At 42.8% G+C, this 23048-nt stretch overlaps 1 protein-coding gene and 1 long non-coding RNA gene across 7 annotated transcripts in view; one reads left to right on the top strand and one right to left on the bottom strand.

Moving 5' to 3' along the window:
• Nucleotides 1–1792: 1792 nt before the first annotated feature.
• On the bottom strand, nt 1793–18803 carry si:dkey-72l14.3 (Glyco_hydro_56 domain-containing protein). The gene is made up of 7 exons (XM_037102810.1): nt 18757–18803; nt 7699–8346; nt 6551–6799; nt 5741–5887; nt 4683–4769; nt 4322–4507; nt 1793–2659 (listed from the first exon to the last, which is right to left on the bottom strand). Exons 2-7 carry the CDS (start codon nt 8287–8289, stop codon nt 2258–2260), a joined length of 1662 nt encoding a protein of 553 aa, XP_036958705.1. The 5' UTR covers nt 8290–8346; nt 18757–18803; the 3' UTR covers nt 1793–2257.
• LOC119022203 overlaps nt 16262–23048 on the top strand; it is a 48914-nt gene continuing 42127 nt past the window's right edge. For all 6 annotated transcript variants that reach the window (XR_005075859.1, XR_005075856.1, XR_005075858.1 and 3 more), the window contains exons 1-2: nt 16262–16371; nt 17209–17358. This is a non-coding gene — a long non-coding RNA (uncharacterized LOC119022203). The remainder of the gene's footprint in view (nt 16372–17208; nt 17359–23048) is intronic.

The following is a 23048-nucleotide window of genomic DNA, read 5'->3' as shown; positions in this document are numbered from 1 at the left end:
TAGCTGAATAGAGGTCAGTCATCAGTCATTTTTAATATCTGTGCTTTTACCTCTGCGACATGTCAAGCAGGACCCCCCCCCAAAAGGAAATCATTTTTCGGACCACTAGCTTACATAGTTTTAGCAACCTCAGAAATGACCGCACGATAACAAGACATTGCAGTATACACCTCCAACAAAAAAACGCCACCAAAATCCATAAATAATGCTCAGAACATCACCAAACTTTAGCAACAGCACAAATAGGGTCCTAGCACACAGTTCGAGGCATCATACGTCTGCTAGCTTAGCCGGATTTCTATTGAAAAGAGAACACAACTCACCACTCTCCTGAAGCAGCTTCCTGTTGTGGGGAAGTCCCTGTGAGTTGATTAGCAAGTGCAGTTAGAAATGCTCAATTCCATTCTTTTCCCTGTCCGCTTGCGATGATAACTGTTGTAAGCTGGTAGGTAAGACACATACGAACTTTGATTGCATTTCCATGGAGTAATAATCATGAATTTATATCCTTGAGCTGCGGATCTCTACTGCACTCAGTAATCGACTCGCAGGGACTTCCCCACAACAGGAAGCTGTTGCAGGAGAGTGGTGAGTTGTGTTGACTTTACAATAGCAATCTGACTAAACTAGCAGAGGATTGATGCCTCAAACTGTGCTGCGACCCTATTTATGCTGCTGCTGAAGTTTAGTGCTGTACTGAGCATTATTTGTGGCTTTTTGATTGCAGTTTCTTGGTTGGTTGCTAAAACTATGTAAACTAGTGGTCTGCAAACTTGATCTCTTGGGGGGGGGGGGTCTAACTTGATGTCACGGTGTGTTAGACCATGGATTAAATTTACACCAGAATATCCCTTTAAGACAGATTAAAGGGTTGGTTCACTCAAATCTCAAAAGAACATACATTCTCCCTCACGTGTTTGGTATCTACCAAAACAGATCAGAAGTTTGAAGATATTTGTCTCAGAGACTGCTGCTGCAACCCCAGTACAATATCGATAAATGGCATGTTTAATATTTGTTTAGTTTATTTCTTGCTTACTTTCTTAAATCCAGTTTTTGATAAACTGGCACTTCAATGGGACAGTCCAACCTCCAATTCAAAACTACATATTTTTCCTCCTACCTGTAATGCTAGTTATCAACCGAGATTGTGGTGATGTGATTTGATTTGTAGGTATCAGCCATTAGCATGTCAGCCTTCTCTCTAATATAATGGAACTAGATGGCACTCAGCTTGTGACCCTCAAAGTACCAAAAAAAATTAGAAGATATCTTTTTTTCAGAAATAACAACCTAGTAAGTCAAAGTAATCAACAGAGGTTGTTGTGAGTGGATTACTGGAGGGAATATTTTCTTTCTACAAAATTACACCCGCCAACTGTATCACAGCACAGACGGAACAACTGAGGAGGACGACATTAATGTTTACACCCTTTTGCAATCACGAGCATGGGCCTCTGGTCCATGAGCAGATGTATGCTTCCCTCTACACAGTGATGCGGCGTTGTTTGGTAGAAAGAAAGTAGTTCTCTGTTGAAACTCCTCACAACAAGGCCTGTGGATTATAGACAGTAACATTCATGATTTCTATGAGAAAACACAACATTATTATTATTTTTTGGGGGGGGCACGAGAAGGCAGACATCTCTACTGACAATATCACCAAAACTAAAAAAAAATCGCAACAAAACATTCTCAATCGACAGATAGCACTCAAAGTATGTATTTTGGATGTTTGGGGCGAACCGTCCCTTTACCCCAGCACACCTACTCATTGGAAAGAGAAGCCCTTCAGCGCACGAGGCCTTTAAATGAAGAAATAATTCCACTTGACTGACAAATAAAGAGTATAAACAAAATGTGCAAAGAAAATGACCCCTCGGTGCAGGTTTAACAGATGTCTTTCATCTGTCTGCTCAGGTTGAACATATATACAAAGCTGATATCAGCACACTGATCACAGGTCAGTCTAAATCTAATATATCACACTTCCTTCCTCTATAAATACAGCCAGTAGAAACTGAAAAAGTGACAAGTGTTTGTACCACTGTCTCTTGGCACGTTCAGTGACAGGTAAGGACTTCCAGCTGGTTGTCTTTTTTTTCATGTACTGTTTTATAATTCATTATGTTGGGCTACAAAGCAGCACTCCTGCAGCCGGCAGGGATTCAGTGTCTTGCTCAAGGGCACTTCTGAAGGGCTCGTAATGCAGTTGAAGCCCAGAACTTCCGGATGAAGTCTGGCTTTGTTCACAGTTTTAATGTTTCAGGCTTAGACTTCCGGCCACCAGCAGCAGCAGAACGGTCAGGTTTGGGAGAGGACCCGTACCACCGTCTGTCGGTACTTCCGGCGAAGGCTTCGGACTTGCAGCACCAGGAGAGCGGCGTCCTCCTAGCTCAGTCACAGAGGCACCTGTTGTTGTAGAGAATACAGCAGGGGCTACAGCAGAAGCTGTTGTAGTCGCTATCACATCTCCAGCGTTTTCTTTTACTGTAACTCTGACAGACGCTCCGTCTTTTGGGGACTGCTGGTCTGAGACGTCCCCGTCTGCAGTCTTGTACCACTGACACTGGAAGTCCTTCTTCCAGATCTCAGCTGGGTCCGGCTCAGCCGCTTTAGTGCTTGTGTCCGGTGGATCGGTGGCTTTCGCTGCCTCTGGCTGAGAGGTCAGATAAAAATGGTGTTAATATTGGCAAACATTTATGCTGGTACTGTAGAAGAAGTAGTCCAACGTAAGATTAGTCTGAAAACTGAGCGTTAAACAGCATGACTCAAATTCAAAAGTAGTCTTCAGCAATATTTATACTTAATATTGTATTATACTGCATATTAAGGCCCCATGCAGTGATTTCCAAAAAGTGATGAGCGTTCCCAGAGAAACACAGTGTTCCTGCGTTCAGTGCTGCAGGATCAAACTCCGGCAGATCTTCCTCTGTTGTGTCTCAGCTACTTTTTTCCTCTCTGCTTCTTTACTGTCTAAACACAGAAGATCCTCAGGCAGCTACGCTCCCTGCTGATATTTATTCCCATTTTTTATATAAAGTCTGGGTTATCTTTATCAGTCGTGACTCAAAAAGAGTCGCTCTGTTTATAAGTTTTCACACAGAAAAGAACACAAGTCGAGTTCTCCTGCGTCTTTGCACCTGACGTTCGCCGTGTGTACGTCGGCTTTGTGAGTCAGCTCTTTAGGTAGCAGACGAGCAGGGAAATTAAAGGGGTGATCAGAGGCTTTGCTTTCACCTGGCCTCAGCGTTCATGTCGGGTGATCACATGATGACAGTTCTGAGTACATGTTTGCCATACATTGAGATCCGGTCGCACGGACCACGTTGTTTTAACGGTGCGTACGCAAATGTAAATGACCGTCCACTCAGCTGGTGCCCTCTGTGTGAGACAAGAAAAGCTCACAAGGAATGGATTCTCCTACGCAGAGAACAGACGCGCCTGAGTTTTTTCATTTTGTTCGCTGTGGTGCCATATCAGCTACTTCTTTGTTGTTGTGGAGAAAAGTCCCCAGTCTTTCTTAAAAAGAAAATGTGCAGTTTTGTGAGTTGTTGAATTTTGGAGAAACTGTAAACTTCCTGGAATGCTTGATGATGCAAATGTTATGCATGAAGATATTTCTTTCTTTGTATTTGAAACGTTGTGTTCCTTTGTGCAGAAGTCATCACCCGAGGCACATTCAAATGCCAGGTGTGAACTGGCCCTTTCTGATCTGCCTCGTATGTTTGCACCACTTGCATGATGTGTGTGCTTGTTTGCTTTGCTGCGAGCGTGTTTTCGCGGCACACTTCTCTCCACAAAGAGCACACGAGCTTGAAGACTGAAACACACTGTAATACACACTCAGTTTGTAACACTCACACCTTCGGTTTGGTTCATCTAAATAGACTAAACATTAAAAGAGCCACAGACTGAACACTGTACCCTTCAAGATTTATCACTGGGCAGATGTAGTTGATGCTACATGTAGTTAATGAACTGGAGACTCAGTCTAAGTTAGACTTGTTTTCATCTGTCTGTCTCTTCGGGTCACCGCAAGTACTGGAGTGCGTCCTGGCTTTGCATAATGACACAAAGCAGCTCTGATGATGTTGCCATCGCTGGGCCGATGACAGAATGAGTCTGCTTCATGTCTGAACAAGGTTAACCAGGCCTCTGTCAACATCTAATTATGGCTCGCTGCAGGAGTGGGCATCCAGCTCGTGCTTGTCCACAGGATTAACGATGACGGGAACACAATGCATAAGCGGGGCTTAGTAAATCCAGAACAAACAAATGTCGAAATCTGCTTTAAAAAAAGACAACAACTTTCTCTCACCTTTTCCGTCACCACTTCGGACGGGGGAGGGAGGTGGAGGTAGGCAGAGCTCTCCGGATTCTGGCGGATGCATCGGCCCTTTCCCTGGCACAGGGAGGACGAGCAGAGTCGAGCTGCGGTGGTTACGTTGATGGAGTACGGTCCCAGGACCTGACGGACGAAATCTGCCAGGTCCTGACACTCCCTCTGGGACACAGACGGGCACAAGTGTCGATTGCAATCAGCGAGCACGAGCAGTGATGTATTCGTGACAAGAAAGCAAGTTGGAAACGATCACATCTATAAATATCAGTGGCTGGATAAGTGTGAAGATCTATCCGTGGGTGTGTTATGCACTTGATGCAGATGTAAAGTTGTGTACCTCCGTCTTGGTCTCACTTCTCTCCCAGATGACAACCCCGGCTGTTCCCATGGCAGCGCTCTCTCCTATGGTGCTCACCAGGTCTGCCTGTCAGGGAGAAATTATACAAAGAAGATGTAAAAGAGTCGCAGCGCAGCAGGATCTTTTCTTTTTCAACTTGTCTCTTTGTACTCGATATAGTTAAGCACCACTACACTTGTCATGTTTACTTCAGTCTAAAGCGCAACTGGTGATACAAGCGCAGATCAAACGCTACATTTCAAGACTCTAATTATTCTCTTTCCCAAATAAAACAGCGGGACTTAATTAGCACGGTGATACAACATGACTCTGCTTCTGTTCGTTATTTTGATCTTCCAAAGCTTTAAGTGGCTTCTGAGAAATCAGATCAGAGAAACGCCAAATATTTTTTGGGGGGGTATTTCTGTAAATGAATGAAATAACTCATCCTGTTACCTTTGGGGGAAAATACCAGAAGAGATCAAGAGTGAAGTTTCTCGCTCGGTAATAATGGTGCAATAATTAAACTGATTTCATGAACTGGTCAAGCGATAAACGAACAACATGTCATTTTTACCGCTAGAGGTCTCTAAGTGGAAACAAAAGCGCAGAGCAGTGGGGCATGGCCACTGCTCGGGTGGAGAGCCAGGAGAGCTCAGAGGCTACTTTTATTTCATTTTATTCGTCAGATGTTTATGCACTGATATGTTGACTGCTGACTGGAGCTGGAAGGGAAAAAAGTTTACTGTCATGATATGAATGCAGCTCGACAGAGAGGAGAGAGAAACCAGAGTCTCTGGTGAGTGCTGAGTTCACTGATTGACCTGAATTCAAACACACTCACCCTCGATGCGTGCCACTTGCTGTACGTATAGATGCGTTTCTATGGTACCCAGTCACTCCTACATGGGTTTAATAAATCCTCTGACTTCAGTTTACAAGTCATCAGTCAGTTCAATCCTGACTTCAGTATCAACATGTTGTATGAATTCTTAAAAACCCCACACTGATCCACATGACGGGCTCTGGGATCAAATACCAGATGTTGACGGTCTTACCTGTGACAGGAAAGTGTTTGTTGAGGCGTAGACGCTCTTGACCAGTGGGAATACAGGAAGATCAAATGCCGACCCAGTCAGCGATGACACGCGCATTGCTTCTTTGATTTGATTGGACAAATAAAGCCTGGCTCCAGAGGTCCCACCCTATCAAACAAAGAGGACAGATTGTACACGTTTACAGCACAGTTACAGGAAGGTTCACAGTGACACAGTGAAGCAGAGAGGAAAAAAAGTAGCTGAGACACAACAGAGGAATATCTGCCAGAGTTTGATCCTGCAGCACTGAACACAGTAACACTGTGTTTCTCTGGGAACGCTCATCACTTTTTGGAAATCACCCTCAGGCTTTTTTTTCACAAGGTTACAAATTGGCCAGTTGAGTAATCTTTGTCAATTAACGCAAACTCTGAGGTTTGTTGGGCTCCGCCACATCAACGGCTTTGACAAAGAGAAGTTGTCCGACTTTTTACAAAACCACTGCTCGACCAAACAAAGCATTTTTCATTTCACCTGTTTCTTTCTGCCGCAGTGTAGATGTTGTTAACTGCTCAGGGGACGAGCTCGACTTAGACACTCATTTTCGTAACTTGATCTCGCCTCCCTGCTGCTTTATTCCTGCTTTAAAAAGGTTGTTTTTTTTCTGAAAGATATAATAAGGTTTTCTAGGCTCCCTCTTTAGGTTATTTTCATTATTTTTTATTTTCAATAGAAGGTTTAGATTTAATGTTAGGAAGTGCAAGAACAGTTTCTATGAGTGACTGTAAATACTGCAGAGATACACGAAGCGAGAACGGCAGTGTGACCGACCTGCAGCTTCTCCAGGGTGAGGAGAGGGTAGAGGGCGGAGCATCGTTTCCATAGCCACACCAGTTCATCATTGAGGGCCCTCTCTGCAGCGGGGCACTGGCCGGTGTAATTGGCCAACGCAGTTTGGGCGGGGTCCCCGTTGTAGCAGCTGGGGTATGGGGAGACGCCCCACAATGCTTTGGGCCTTGACCTCTTGACCTCCCGTAGAGTCTCCATCATTACTGACTGGGCTGCTGCCTCGAAGTCCACCTGTGTCGAGATCAATAGATCACCGTTCACTCCCCTCCTCACGTTTTCTATCTTGTTTTCTAATAACCACCAGTTTTTCTAAGCCACCCACCCACGCACGGGTCCAGCGCTTAACACCCATACAACCACAATGTTCCATTTATACACTTTGGTTTTTGTCCAGACTAAACACAGCAGAAATTTCAAGTTAATTAGTTGTTTGTGTTTTGCTCCTGCTGAACGGAGCAATGCAAGCTGTTCAGGTGATCAGAATCAGTTTCCCACTTAACAACAGTACAGATCATGTTTGAGAAAGGTCTCCAAATGTACTGAATTTACTGGATGGAATCAAAGTAAAGTTTTTTTTTTGAAAGACTTTGGCAGCATTGAGAGAAAACCATGCAAAGACCCACTTTGTCTGGGTGAGTCATCACTTAAGTCAGTGTTTACTGCGTACTATATCTCTCCTGCTCTTCCTGCCTCGCTGCAGCGCTGCCCTCCTGCGTGACACCACTTTCCTTCCTCCCAGTTCCTCCTCTGGTCCTCCTTTAAAGGTGCTCACCTCATAATGAAATATAGTAAGTACGATACCTTTGCTGTAATCCTGCCGTAGTGGTGTTATTATTGACCAAGTCTGGGTGGATATTTGCATTTTTCCATCAAAGATATTCTCTTGACTGAAGAAGAAACACTTTTGGAAGTGTTTGTTTTTACTGTTGGCATCTCGCTCGTTCCACCATCTGCTAACATGTTTGAAAGTTTTCCCTCCATCTTATGCTCCCTCAACTTCTCCCCTACCCCCCCTTCCTTCCTTTTCATGATCGCTTATCTGTCTTCTTTTTTATTTCTTGGATTCTTATTTTATCCTCTCTTTCCATCACCCGCCTTTTTTGGTCCCTCCTTGCCTGAACTTGCATTACCTGTGACCACTTCTCTACTTCCTCCGGGGTCCAGTTAGGAAAGAAAGTCTTCAGGAGTTTCCTCGATGCCTCAACATACATTGCCTTCCGATCTCGGTTCCTTGACCACTGGGGGATCCACTCTGCCCAGCGCAGAATCCCCAGTCCAAGGTACCTCGGGGCAGGTAAAGCTGCCTCCAGGTCCTGCTGTGTCTTCTGGAGGTGGCTGTCCAGCCGTGTGTGCTGCGGTAGTCCCCCATTGACCGGTGTGTCCTTGTCCACTAAATACGGGTAGTTCCCCAGAGTGTCCTCGTAAAAGACAGCCACGCGGCCCTCCCGTTCCATGCCGAAAGATCCGGGGTCTGGCCGACCGGAGCAGGAAGAGTCCGGGATGCCCCAGAAGATGATGAAAGGCTGTCCGGACAGGAGAGGGGGGCGAGCTGGACCGGCAGCGCCGAGATCAGCAAAGGCAGCAAGCAGCAAAAAGAGGCGCAGTAAAAGTGGAGGCTGGATTTGAAGGACGGCTGACGGTAAAGTTATGTGAGTCCTGAAATTGTGAAGTGTCAGTTTTGGTTCCGGCTCTGGGTCTGGACGTGGCTCGGTCCACGCCATTGAAGCGGCCTCCGTTTGGGTTCTCACCCCTTCAGGCCTTCACAGCCGATCATGTCCCTGTAAACACAACAAGAGTCAAACCTTCAGTCTGTGAAGTGATATGTTCACTGAACAAGGTCTTCAAGTAATGAGCAGGAAGAAATCTCCCAATACTTGCTTCATCTATTTTTTTTACTGAGCTGTGTTCTGTTTTGTCTTATTTCAAGGTCTTAAAATCCTCTTCTTATCTTCCCTTCCCTCAGTCATCTACCCCTTTTTTTACCCATGGGTGTAGTGAAATCACTGACGGATTATAGATTTCTCAAGGGTTCCCTCTGTCACAAGTGTCATGTGGAGAAAGCCTGGTGTCGTAAATATTTTATGCGCTCGGTGGTGTAGGATGCAGCAGACACTCAGCAGGGGTCCGGGTTTTAAAATCGTTACAGCGTGTCTACAAGGCTGCACACAGGAGTAAAGCAGGATAAATGTGGAAGTACAGGTGATTCCCACGTCACATGTTGTAATCCTCACTCACTGTACCTAAATGAAAAGCAAACACACAGTGGGTCATACAGTATGTTGCCTTTGTTCTGCAGTTACTGCCTGGTGGTTTTCCGTGTTCTCTCTGAACCATGGAGAATAATAAGGTGGCGCCTTAAGGGATTCAGTAAAGTGCTGCAGTGCCACATTATTTACAGGACACAAAGCCACAAGAGAAACAGCTGTCACATCGTTACAGTACGCCTCTTTATAGGCCTACTTTGAAATCACGGACATGTTAATGTGCCAAATATCTAATAACATCAAAACAAATTAGCAGAAAAAGGAAAATTAACACTTCCAGCCAGAAGTTCACCCTGATAAAAGGATCATCTTTAACATGCTGATTTGATTAAAGGTGTAAGATGTGGCTCCGATAACGTAAGGGGCAGCACAACAGCTAACTGCTGCTCACATTATTCTCCACTGTATCTGTCTTTGGCTGTACTGAGAAGCTGTCGTTAGCAAGTTAGCTCAGTTAGCCATGCAGCTAAACTGCCCTATAAGCTGGCTTAAATCTGCTTGGACTGTGACCTTGGGTCATGGGAGAGTCACTGTGGGCAAAAGAGCCCAGCTCAACCGGGCTCAGCAGCCTCCCGGTGAACACCATTTTTGATTCTGTCTATGTTGAGTTTGAACGAACTGTTTTACAATGAGTAAACGAAGCAGTTTGTCTAAGGTTGGCAAAAGACAGAGATTTGAACAGGAATGTGTGGCTGTATGTTTCTGCTTGGTATGGAAAAAAGGTTGTTCGGTGCCCGAACGAAACGCACCATGACTTCAAGTAAACATTGTTGGAAACATTTGGGGTCGTGTCAGTACAGAATTTAGCAAACGGTCCAGTCAAAAATTCAACTTTTCTTACGAATAGCACCTTTACCGCATAATTCTTACATATTATATATTTTATTTTTCTCGTCTTGTGCCACGAGAGAACGTCATACATTTCTATGACTGACTGACTGAGCTCTCAACTCACTCTTGAGCAAGTGTCCAGACTTCACCCGGCAGAAACATTACGGCTCTTTGTGCTGTGAGTCACTAAAAGCCTGTTTTCCCCCTTTTTTTGAAAAATGTTTCCCATTTTGTGTTTTCGAAAAATGTTTTCAAAAAAGTATTTTAATTGAAGAGGCTGTTACACTGTCACACTTTTTTCATGAATCACATCATCATTTGGATCAGATGGACACACAAACAACCACTGTGTGACTCATGAAAAACGGGGCTAATGGGACTTCCTTGCTTTAGACGCGCTGCTCTTCTTATTCCACTACGTTCGCCCGACAGCTGCTGTTTGTGTTTTTACATGCACAACATACGATAAGCTCATGAAATGTTGTGGATTTTTGGAGTTTAAACAAAACAACAAGTTGTTAGACCACCTGCAATTTTAAAATATTGCCTTCAGGTCAGTACATCCATAATTTAACGCCCAGACGTCAGCGGAGGCAGGGAAACTGACAAAAAGAGCCTTTGAAGACGAGCGCTGCAGTTGCTTCCTGCCAGTGTGTGTTCATGAAGCTTTTACGTTGTTTATTCCGCCGGGGATCATACAGCTTTACTTTGGAAATGATGGAAAACATACAAATGTGCAGTGTAGGAGTGCGGCACGGATCCAGTTTGTACCGACGAATATGAAACTGCAGCCACGTGTGTCCATGTGTCTTTTCGATGGATGACATTGTGGGAGAAAAAGGCAGCGAAAGTTTCTCCTGCTGCCTCTCGTCGAATTTCAAGAAATCACACTTTTGACTAATAAACTAGGATGGATGTTTGGTAGATGGGTTGTGTTGCCTGTATCATGATTGGCTCGTTGACTATGTAAGAAGCAGCAGCCGTGGTTTCATTTGAAATAAAGTTCTGCTCGTGTAGCAGACAGGCACAAGAGGAAAACCTTCCACATAACAGCAAGTCTGATGAGGCCAACAGAGAGAAATGCACAGCGCAGTTCTGCTGCGCTCTTGTTCAACATGCAGCACAGATGTGAGATAATGAGAACTAGAAGCAGCATTAACTGTTAATCTTTATAAATAATGTGTGACTGAATGGCAGTTTTGCACAGGCAATGAAATAAAAATGTGAAAATCACTGCAGGATCCTTTAAACCAGGGACTACTTTTCCTGTATCGCAAAAAAATGGATATAGTGGATAATGCAGGGCGGTGAAAAAAAAAGCTCACCTAAAAGAACTCCAAAAAGAAACCAAAGCTTCATTAACTTTTATGGGGTTTTTTTTGGTTTTTTTTTTAAACAGAAAGACTCTTAAGGCTACAGGCTAAATTAGACTGAACAATCTTAAAACAGAAACATTTTTCAGTATCACCAAAATCTTATTTATCCAACAGACCCAACAGAAATCCCCAAAACTGTAATGATATACAGAATGAGCTATTAGCGGTTCCTGTTAGCAGTGTACTCATGGATCCACCTGACACCTAAAGATGTAATTATTCTTGGGTAAACTCTGGAGTTATAGGTGCGTATGTTTTCTAATACCATAATGAATTCAAAGCAGATTTTTGCATCTTTGTACACAATGAATACTAATGAGTAAAAAAGACAACTTTTAAAATGTTTCACTCCCCGCTGTTTCCAATTAGTATCATTGATTTCAATGAACCAGATTGCGCTCTGTTTTCCTGAGAGGTTTGTTTAAAAAAATATCCATGAAAGAAACAATAATAGCACATTTACAAGACCCCAAATTACATCTGAAGTAGGTGCTAATAACAAAGCAACATGACAATTTAAGAAATGTATTACTCCGGAAATACCACAATATTTACATGAGAACTGATTGAAAATTGCGCCAGCATCATTGCAAAACAATGTTGGGATAATTGTCAAAACATTTCTTCGCAATTATTGTGGTAACTTGGGGTCAATTTCAAAGAAATGTCAAATATCTAAAATGGTAACTTCACCTAACAGCCATGAAATGACCACAGACACTTAAAATGAAGTGTTTCTGAAACAATGACACTACCTCAGAGATAAGATAAAATGATGTTTTTCCATTCATTCAGCCTGTGGTGAGACATGAAAGCAGGTCAAGCTTTATTTTCCTGGAAGATTTTCTAACCGTTGGCTGACAGAACTGGAGTGAAATCCAGAATCTAATCGAAGATGGTGTCATTATTCTACAGCGACAGTAGTGATGATGATGATATCCATGGAAAGTTGCTCTGGATCTCAAAAGATGTGTTGTGGCAGAGGAGAAGGAGCTCAGGGGGACTTAATTTCCTCCATCAGCTGTGTGTCACTGCTGCTGCAGACTGCTGATCGTGTTAATTAATTGGCCAACAAACTACTTTAACAGACTTCCTGTTGTTTTCAGAACCCCAGCGTGCAACCTGTAGCTCTCTCGCCGCATGAGGTATTTTTGACTCTCGTCTCTCACGCTGCTCCCACTCAACAGATATATAGAGACAGACGTGTCGTGAGAAGACGAACACCTTTCTTCTTGCAGATATTCCCTCATTTGTTGTGATGACGATAGTGGGGCGAGCTGTGCAACACGCGGCTGCGTAGGTGTTCAGCCGGGCTGAGATCAGGTGAATGTGAAGGCCATAGCGTGTGATCCACGTTATTTATTTGGAAGCAGCTTGTTGAGTCGCCCCATTCGTTATTTCGGGGTTTTTTCTTTTCTTGTGCATTTTGTCGTCTTTATGCTTTATGTTTTTATGATTTCTGGATTGACGACAGCCATATTGAACGCATCGTGTCCTGTTCCTCGGGTGTTTACAAAAGAATGTACTATTTTAATGTCTTCCGGCTTATTTGTCTTCAACAGGATCTTGTCACATTTTGGTGAAAAAAAAAAAAAAAGAAAGAAAAAAAACAAACCCTCCCGCGTTTTGCTTGTTAGCAGTGGCACCTCTTCTCGACAGCACAGATAGCTGCTGGCCCTCTAACAAGCCATTAAAAAGGGAAATTTTACACCGGGTGACAAATGTGTGTTGGAGACAAAGAGCAAACTCAGACTGCCAAGTGAAATACACTGTGTGCAAATAAATACACAGGGTAAAAGAAGAGGAGCCATCAGCACTGTGTTAAAGAAGGCTCTGCACGCCTTCAGGTGTTCTCTGTTAGTGATGTCACCAGCCTCGGTGACAGGAGAGTACGCGAGTGGCCAATCAAGTGGCCGTCTGCGCACGCCCACACAGTCCTTAGAACAGGTCTAATCAGGCTAAAGTGAGGACACCTGTGTGGGCGTGCGGGGCCATTCGACGGACTGACTTCTCTGCAACACGACTACAGTATGTTAACAAGAAAACTGTAAGGAGCACTGGTTCACGCCGTCATTGGATTTACACGCGTGCTTCAGTTCAGTTGCCCCACCATCATTATCATCTCGTGATAACAGCCGTTTAACTCTACTTATATCTTACACCTGAACGCCTAATTGACTGATTATAACACAGCTTCGGTGACACAGATTCATTTGCACGTTCACTGTCAAATGTGTCAGAAAACACCGTGAATCTGTTTGACGTTAGAAAAAAGGGCGACATTTAGAAAAGATAATGTATTTTTCATGTAACCCAGTTTAAAAATGTATATATTGTAAATTAGCACAATCCATCAGTTTGTGTCCTCGGTTCATTGTAAGCGTTACTGATGTTCCTATTTGCACAGACTTCCGAAGAACAGTTGAATAAGCTCCCTGATCACCAACATTATAAGCCACTAATACTAAGGAGGTCACAGGTCGCAGTGTGGACGGTGTGCTGTGACAATCCCAGCGTTTCTAAACCGATCACGTGAAAAATGTGCATACAAGACGGGACAAATTAGAATGCATTTGTTCCTTGTTTAGATTATTCCAAAACTGACAATAAAGTTAGATGACACAGGCGCACACATTCGTCATCTGTAAATGTCCTTCTCCAGAGAACAATCTGCAAACCAGATTAGACAACATGGATTATTATTTCAAGATATAACAGCCATAATCAGGTTTTTATCTGGCACCTCTGTTTTATTTCATTTCCTTTTTTTTATATTCCAACTAGCTGCAATCCCTTCATACTGTACAGTATGTAATCCCTCACACCCTGGTAGTGGTGAATGTAAACGTGATAGCGAGTTAATCTGTTCAGACGAAGCCTCTGGTCTGTGTTTACTTTTCTGTCTGGACAGAGGATGATTCTGAGCCCACCGCCTCCGCAGCTCAAAGCCCGTAAAGACACTTCAGCCTTTAATAATGTGCACATTATGGAGCCTCTACATATAACTACATATTACACATTAGGTCACAGGTCGACTAATAAAAATGAATTCTGAGTTAGATATTAAAAAAAAAAAAGTCTTGATTTAATTTACATCAAGTTAAAGGAGCACTGTGTAGCTTTGGAGAAGAAATTCAAACACATTAATAATGATAATAATAATAATAATAATAATAATAATAATAATAATAGGAACTCAGAAATATTAATTTTTCCTGAGTACACCAGCTAAGAACGACAAGGTCCCCAGAACACTGTTGGAGGCTAGACAGGTGGCAGGGTCCGCCATATATAAGCAAAGTAAAACAGTATAAATTGTGTTGTCCATTTAAGGCCAGTTTGTTTATTTAGTTTGCTTAGGCAGAGAAAAAATCAGCCAATGAAGACCTTCCTCTTCTCATTAAAACTACACAGTGCACCTTTAATGATGCTCTCAATTATTAAACGTATCAATAATTGATGGCATTATTACAGTATGTCCTTTAATGAGCATATAAATCCAGCATTTCTAATTTCTAGTGATTTCATTTTCTAATCTGTTTTTCTCCCCCGTTCGTTTTTATCTCGCGGGCCATTTGTCTGCTCCTCTCCTAATGAAAGCCGCCACGCTGTGCCAATAACACGAGGAGAGGAAATCTGTTATTTCAACCTGCTGCGGCGCTGATTTGATCTCGACATCTTCAAACAGCCCTAAAGAAATGTGATTTGGCACTTGAGGGGGAAAATATCCATAACAACGTGAAACGCCTGCTTATTATGTTAAATATAGACCTCGCGAGTGTGTTTATAAACTTGGCAACCGGAAGCTTCGAGCTTACGGCCGCGCTGACTGCTGCTGCTGCTGCTGCTGCTGCTGCTGTCTGTCTTTGATGGTGACGTTTGCCACAGTGCAGTGCAGCGGGTTCCCTTCTTCTGATGTGCATTTAGTGGAACTTGTAATCTCCTAAATCTTTGTGTTGTTGTTTTTTTCCCAACATTTTTTATGTAGGAGCAATTTCACTGTCATATTTTCTTGTACAAAATGGAGCTTTCAAATAGTTGATTGATTGATTGATTGATTGATTGATTGATTCATTCATTCATCCTTGTGTCCTTGTTTGTGCTAAACTAACTGGTAAAAACTGATATCCCACCATCCCATGTCCCCCGGCCGTGCTGTTTGTGCCGCTGCTCGATGAACCGAGAGGAAACACATGGGGAGGATCCAATCAGGACGTGAAATCAGCCGAGATTAACACGATACATGCGTCACTCCAATCTAATGCCCAGGAAAGAACCGGTGCAGTCATGGTGCAGCAAGTCAACGCTGGTTTAAGTTATTGAGGAGTTGTAGTGCTTTCAATCATAGAGAAGTTGCCCGCACAGCATCCGTGATCATTTTAAATCACTGAGTTTGCTGCAGCGTCAGACGGGTTGGAATTAGTCAGGAAGGTGAGCGTTGCTTCTGTTTCCACAAAGAAAAAAAAAAGTAAAGCCGGCTCCAGTGACTGATATTGAAACATCTGGAAGGATTACACGCAGTGGTTACCATTTTCCAAGAATAGAGACGTCGGTGCAGCTCTGGTCTCGTTAGTCCTTGACATTATAACACACACGGTAATCTTCAGGCTTACGTGAAATTATCTGAACTCTCGTGGCCCCCAGGGATATAATCAGAGATACAGCCACAAAGCGCAAATAGTAATCCCTACTATATTGACGATCGATATCGAGGTACCTGCATGGTAAAGAAAAAAAAAAAATGAAAAAGAGATAATACTATTTCAAGGTCATGTCACCAGCCCTGATTGGATGGTACCGATAATATTTTTGGCCAGTTCAATAAAACGCCTCCACAAACTATGACCTCAGACAACATGATCTCATGGGCTGGCGTAAAAAAATTGCACGACACCTTCAGGTAACCCTCCGCGTTTCATTTGAAGCAGACCACATTTTCAGTTTGGCTCATATATTTGAGATGGACACAACGTGAACACAACTGGTGCTGCAACATACACAAGCACCAGATGCAAAGCAAAATGCTGTTTCCCAACACCTGTGCACAGGAGGGCTTTTGACAAATGAAAGTAGAAAGAAGAAAATAAGATTTAAAAAAAAAAAAACAACAACGTGGTAAAAGGAGAATATCAAACAGGCCCCCTGTCCTGCGTGCTTTTTGATGTCTCCCTGCCCCAACACACCTGATTCAAATGAATGGCTCGTTATCAGGCTTCAGCAGGGCGCGATGACGAGCCGATCGTTTGAATCGGGTGTGTTGGAACAGGGAAACATCTAAAACGTGCCGATCAGAGTCCCCGAGGTCCAGGATCGACAAAACACTGTGATTCAGGTATGAAAATACAACATAAAGGTATAGATAAGCCTGTGCAGCTGTGTAAGGTGCAGTGTTCTCTTGGTGTTGGGTCTCTGTCAGACACGACTTCGTTAAAAATGTCAAAGTTGTGTTACATTTTCCGAGTCCGTGGGTGGACGGTTCCAAAGTTTTACTGAGACTCTGATTGATTGACCAAATTAGTTTTTTTTGCATTGCAATGTCACAGTTACCTTTTAATGAGGCCTGTGTGCTGACTCACTGGACTGCTGGTGTTTTAAGTTGCAGTAGCTTTTGAAGCTTTCGAAGCTGAGCACAGGAAAAAAAAGAATCCAACCAAACACTCACTGTTGGTCACTGTTGGGTTAACTTTAGGAATGGATCTTGGTTTGGGTTCAAATGAGCACATTAAGTTACCTTAAATCTGTAAGTCCTGTGTTTACGTGACCCATCCACTCCAATGTCCTCCGCGAGAGGTCTTCTCCCTATTCATCATATGTCCTATGACATCAGTATGTTTATGACACGCAATAAACTGAACACAAACCGCATTGAACGACACACAAACTGCAAAAAATTCAAAATGTTTTTAGATAGTGGCGTGTCATTCACATGCCAGGCCGCCTCAAAATGATATCGTTGCATCAAAACCCCTCTGGCAGATTCAAACACACACAGTGAATAGTGATTTGCTGTCGGACTACTGCATTTGTGTTATTGATAAAATATGTCCAAAGCTTTCATATAAAAAGTTCAGCGGTTAAACGTTTGACATCCGTCAGTGCCGCCGACACTGCTGACACTGCGACAGCTCCCAGAAGTTTTAAGTGCGACACGTGTGATTTCTGCCGTCAGGGTTTTCTCAGACAAGACAAAGCAAAGCAGAGGACGTTTGCCAGGTGTTGTGCTGGGAGGGCCGGGCTGCAGCTGATCAGAGCCGGCCTGCTCCAGAGCAACAGAAGACAGCCGACATAAAAGAGAGTGGAGACGGAACCTGAGTCTCCGGTGAGTGCTGAATTCAGCGAGAGCTGACCTGAATTTAAACGCACAGACACAAACACAAACACACACCCCCGCTGGTGATGAACACAACAACCACCGCCGCTGATAAAAATCTGCCTGACCTGATTCGGGCTCAGACGTTGGTAGACGAGGTAATGTTAAGTTTTATTTGTTTAAGTTAAGTCTCAGCACTGACTTCCCTGTCTTACACTACACATCGTTGCCTTGAGGATTTTGCGGGTCTGAATGTTCGTGGAAACATTTGTGATAATGCAAGTTCACAACCCAACAAAATATACGATAACAGTGGAGACGATTTAAGACATTTTTAAGCAGAATCCTTTGAATATTATTTCTTTAATTAAATGTCACTTCTATACGCTCAAAATATTTATGTTAAATATGAGCATACCTTCTGTATAAACAATCTGCATTTCTTTTTCAAATAGCTAGTTTTAAAAATGTAACATGTTATTTTAGTGTCACAGATTTTATTTTATTTATCTCGTGATTTTCAATTCAGTAGCTTTTGAAACAGTACACCTGACAGTCAGGAGTAACCATCATATCTATACAGTAAGTTATTGGAGTAAGTCAACACAACAATGTTTTGTAATCATTTAAATGAAATCAAACAACCAGGCTTCTTGCCTCTGCATTTGGGGGAATTGTTTCATTCTATTTTTCTTTTGTTCTTAACAACAGTTGGATAGTTGGGACTCTGGGTGAACAATGAGGTGTTGTGCTAACCCCGGCACATTTTACCCTGATGTTTTTAAATGTTAGTGCTGATTAATGTGCACCGTTGCTTGTATAGAAAAATATATAAATAAATATGTTGAGATTTTAAAATATCAAGGGCCACTCCAACGCAATGGAGGTGAATGGAATTCACTTGCAGCATTGACGGCTGAGGTCTCCGTCAACATCATCCATTTTGTACTGAGCAGAGAGTCTGTCTGCTAACCTCATAGCTAACTTTTGTTCTGAAGACATGACAATTATATATTACCGTACTGTCAGTTTTTGCCATAGTTTCACTGTACAGAAAGTTTTTGTTTTTTGTTTTGATAGACACTTAAATTTCTTATCCCTGACGAGCCTGATTCCAGACCTTCACAGTCTGCCCGGACCTCAGATGTTTCTTTTTCTGTGTTTCAAACAGAACGAATGAATAATGACTTGAAACAAAATAATAATTCAGATGATTATCAGGCTGGTCCTCATCAGAAGTCATAAATAAAACAAAGCAACAACCGTACGACTGCGTTTGATTGAACTGAAGAGCTGCGTGCTGTTCAGTTGTGAATCTTTTAATTTGGCATTTCAGTTTATATACTTTGAATATTGACAAAAATCTGATTAATGCTATTCTGAGTAGACAAGACGAGCCAAACTTACCAAGGCCGGGGTTGGTTCTGTATTTACTCCTCACAGTCTGGACATCGTCTGAGTTACTGCTCCTGATAGCGTGATATTTTACTCCTCTTTCCTCTGCTTTATTCGTTGTTCTTCCGGATTGAAAAATCAAGGCAACCTGCCGGATTTGTGAGGGCATGGATAAGCCGTGCATGTATAACATGCAGGAAAACGAAGCCTGACATCTGGAAGAGGGAGATTGAGAGGGAGGGAGATAAAGAGACAGAAATAGATAAGGGAATTAAAAAGACAGACAATTTTGCCAGGGGAGGAAGGGAAGTGAAGAAAGGAGGGAGGAAAATACATGAAACAGGTAAAAAGAAAAGAACAGCGAGCCAACGAGAGGTAGATGAGAGCCTGTCCAGGAGATAGAGTGATGGGTGGGCAGGTGTGTGTGACCTCACCTTCAGCCAAGCTAAGCTTCCTTACTGAGGGAAGGTAAGCAGGGTCAGTGTAGACCACACCGACTCACATGACCAACGACACTGACCGTAATCCCATAATCCTCTGCTCTACCGCTGCCGCTCTTGGCTAAACAAACACCCGAGCTGTGGAGGATCACACCTGTCTCCTTCGCCTTCTTCTGCCCCCTCCCTCCCCCCACCGCTCCTTCCCCTCCTTCCTCTTCCTCTTTTGCCTTTCCTCACCTTCCTCTGCCTCTCCCTCGCTGTCCTCCTCCTCTCACGCCGTCTGTTCTTCAGTTCAATCAACTTTAATTTTTCTTTAGTTCTTTCTTTCATTAACTCCCCCCCTCCCGCCCTCCCCTTCTTCTCCGCTCTCCTCCCCCTTCTAGCTCCTTTCCTCCCTCCCAAATCCCTCTCTCCCCTAATCTCTTTTCTTCCACACATGACTCTCTGTTGTTTAACGTTGAACTTCTTTCTTTTCTCTTTTTTTCCCCCAAGGATCAGCAGCCACAAAAAAACAAAAGCGCCGTCTGGGCTGGTGTGACACAGCAATAAACGGCAGCTCCCTCTTACCCTGTTACTCTCACCCTTCCCTCCTTCCCTCCTCTCTTCGCTGGATCATTCACACTTCTTTCCTCCCTAGCTTGCTCTCCTCCTGTATTATTTTCTTTGATACTTGAGTCAAAACCGTATTTCACAAGTAAATCTTCCACTGTGTTACCGAACACAATATGCATGTGCCAACCAGAGGCATGGAACACACAAGACCAAGAGTCCAGAGCCACACTAGCACCCCCGTGAGGAAAGAGACAAGTGGTGATTCTGACCTGTTGGTGGTGCTAGATAAAGTGTCAGGGGGAGCTCTCACAGTAACATACAGTGTCAGATCAAACTTAATGGCACTTCACTCTGGACTTCTACCAAGTGTTGGACTGAGACAATGACAGATGGACCAACTGACATCGGCATACGATGAGCGTAAGTGCACGCTGAGATTCACAAGTTAATCCGAATGTGTGAGAATCTCAACTGAACCAGATGCAACTGTTGGGATCATGTTGTATTATTATTCTCCACACGAGATAGTCGGTGTTGGCAAAAAACCCACTATTGTCAATGTCACAGCGAAAAGGAAGTAAGAGCACTTTAATGTATTAATCTTTTCATCACTCACCATCGTTTTATTTGTAGAAAATCTCTTGACGTCCCAACAGTGATCAATATAGCAAATGCTTTTACAAATAAAAGAAGAAAATTCAGTAACTGTGGCCGGTGCATGCCTCTAATAGCTCTTCCAGTCCTCTCATTTGGCCCACGTGAAAAGACTGGACTTGTTTCAGTTTCTTGAAGATGTTTCACTTCTCATCCAAGAGGTTGCTTCAGTTCTGAACTGGATGAGCCTTACCATTACCTGAAAGACTGAGAACCTTCATCAACATGATGTACAATCATTTGAGTATATTATTAGTTGCATTTTAATTCATTTCCTGACATGATCAGCATAATAAAACATGGATTCCTGCACGATCCTGCGTCACAGTCAACTCTTTGAAGCCAGTCATGCTTGTTGCATGCTATGATGATGAACATGGTTCAAGAGCCCAGCTGTCGTTCTCTCTCTACTGCTTCACTTGGAGGAGGAGTTTGATCTTTCTCAGTAAGATGTTTTCAAGAGTGCCCAAGTGAGCACAGTAATTTATTTGATTAGCTTACCTCATGTTGTCAGCTGTGTCCACGAAGAATATGAACAAGCCTCCCGTCTTTGTCTCCCATCGTTTTAACTTTAGGGTCTGACCGAAATTGTTAGACTGATGGATTAATGGACGCCACCCCACATGCATCATGAGCTACCATCAGCTTTTTAAAAAAAAAAATATGTGTGTGGATTTGTAGGTGTGTCAAAAATTACTTTAAATATCTGATTTGTAATATTACACATGTATGGCTATCTAATTGTGTGGTATGATAACTATCCCCAAATACCATCATTTTCATCTTTTGGTACAATAGTTTAACATCTCCCACCTGGCAACAGTGACACACTCTGCCATTTGCAGCTGAGTAGCACAAAGCACACGGCCCCTGACTCGAAGAATGAGGCGACAGCAACAGAGTTTTTGGGCAGCTGATGTTAGCACGAAGCACACCTACAGCAGTAGGGTAGGGTAGTCTTCTCAGACTGAGGTTAGTTTGTATGCGGCAAGGTGCACTGAATTTGATTGTAAGTTAGCAGTTGTTGGTCATTTACGACAGGATGTTACCTTTGTTTTCTATCAACAAACAATTGTGTTGCTAATAAGAAGTGGTGTATATAAAATGACATTACTCTCCTCGTTGTAATTTTGTTGTTGACTGATGATATCCGATGCACGCTCGATTGTCATCAGAGGACAAGGCTGATCTTACACATTTAATACGGGGTATATTTATGTTGGAAACTGATAAACTGTCAGAAAATATAGATGAATTCAGCCCCACCATTTCTGGCCTTTGTGTAACAAATCACATATTTATATCCTCCATCCTCCACACCCGTTTTCTGCCTATATCCTATTCCTCGCCACATCATCTTTTCCTTCATTCTTTTTGTCTTTTTTTTTCATTCGCCTCGTATATTTCCATCCCCGCTCTTTGTTTAGGTTCCATACTTTTCACATTCCATCTCTCTCTTTCTAAGTTACCTGTCATTTTTTCCATTAGAGCTGTCACTGCACACAATAGCTAATAACCTGGTCAAAGAATCACACCTGTGCTCTCTTGCTTTTTCTTTTTTTTCTTTAAATTCCCCCTTTTCTTCTCTCTCCTTCCTGCTGCTGGTCTTTTCTTTAGATTCTTACCCTGTTAACTGTTGTCTTGCACTCGCTGAATGCAGACGGTTAATATGTTATAATGAAAAATATCCCTTTTATAATTTCTGCTGCACCCATTCACAAAGATGATGACTTTATGTCACCACCATTTGTTTTTTTGACTGTGCTAATTTTGTTAGTTGGGATAAGAGTTAGATAATAGGTAATCTAATCTACAAAATGAAACTATGCAGTGAGAGGATCAAGAATCAACTCTGCATCACTTTCAATGTAAAATCTGTTCTGAAACATTTCCAACAAATCAGAATATTGCAGCACATTTGTTAAACTCTAGTTAATACAATTGAAAATTGCAATATAGAAGCTGCCAGTCTTGCTGATCCTGCTTGTATCATATATATTTTTATACATGTGGGTCCTTTATCCTTTTTATGTTCCCTGTGGGTGTCGACAGTTCAAAGTTTAGTTATGTGTGTACGTTTCAGTGTATCCCTCACAGGAGCTACATCTAGCTAATGCTCGCAATCTTACATATTCCAACCTTTTATTTTATTCCCACTGAGGCCTCCTGCGCTAAAAATACACACACAGAACCACAGGGACCTCTGGATAAAAGCCTCCACCACATGTAAACTAGCAGGAGATACATGAGTACTGTCTATCTTAATGTCAGCATTTGTGTCTGTGTGCCCGCATGTTTCCCAGTCCTCAAGTCACGGCACACAGTGTGTCTCCTCTGTATGCATCTGTGTTGTTGCGTACTTTGCACACGGCACTCTTTCATTTGTACATGTGGTTTATTTGCTGTTATATCTGTTTCTTTGACAACTAACCGAGGTAGATGTGTGTAAATGTTCTTCCCACAAAATCACATTTGGAAGTTGCCCAGTCACACCACTGTCTCATCTTTTGCCTGCTGAAGCTGTTGGAGTTTAGTTGACTTGCTCAAGAGCACCTCGGCAACAGTAAAGAGGGAGGGCTATTCGTCCTGTCAGTCCAAACAAACAAAAAGGTCATTTCAAATGGAGAAAATCAAGTTGTTACATGTGAAAATTTACTA

Source organism: Acanthopagrus latus, chromosome 7 (assembly GCF_904848185.1).
Source record: "Acanthopagrus latus isolate v.2019 chromosome 7, fAcaLat1.1, whole genome shotgun sequence".
In the NCBI taxonomy this organism is placed as follows: Eukaryota; Metazoa; Chordata; class Actinopteri; order Spariformes; family Sparidae; genus Acanthopagrus; species Acanthopagrus latus.
Note: the sequence above shows the minus strand (reverse complement) of the source record. Positions and strands in the feature narration are given on the sequence as shown.

Excerpts from the sequence above, each read along its gene's own strand:
- si:dkey-72l14.3 (XM_037102810.1), bottom strand. The coding sequence starts at position 8,289 with ATGGCGTGGACCGAGCCACGTCCAGACCCAGAGCCGGAACCAAAACTG. Across the intron at positions 5,888-6,550 it reads TCACCCTGGAGAAGCTGCAG|GGTGGGACCTCTGGAGCCAG; the intron begins GTCGGTCACACT and ends TTTGTTTGATAG. Across the intron at positions 2,660-4,321 it reads CCGAAGTGGTGACGGAAAAG|CCAGAGGCAGCGAAAGCCAC; the intron begins GTGAGAGAAAGT and ends CTGACCTCTCAG.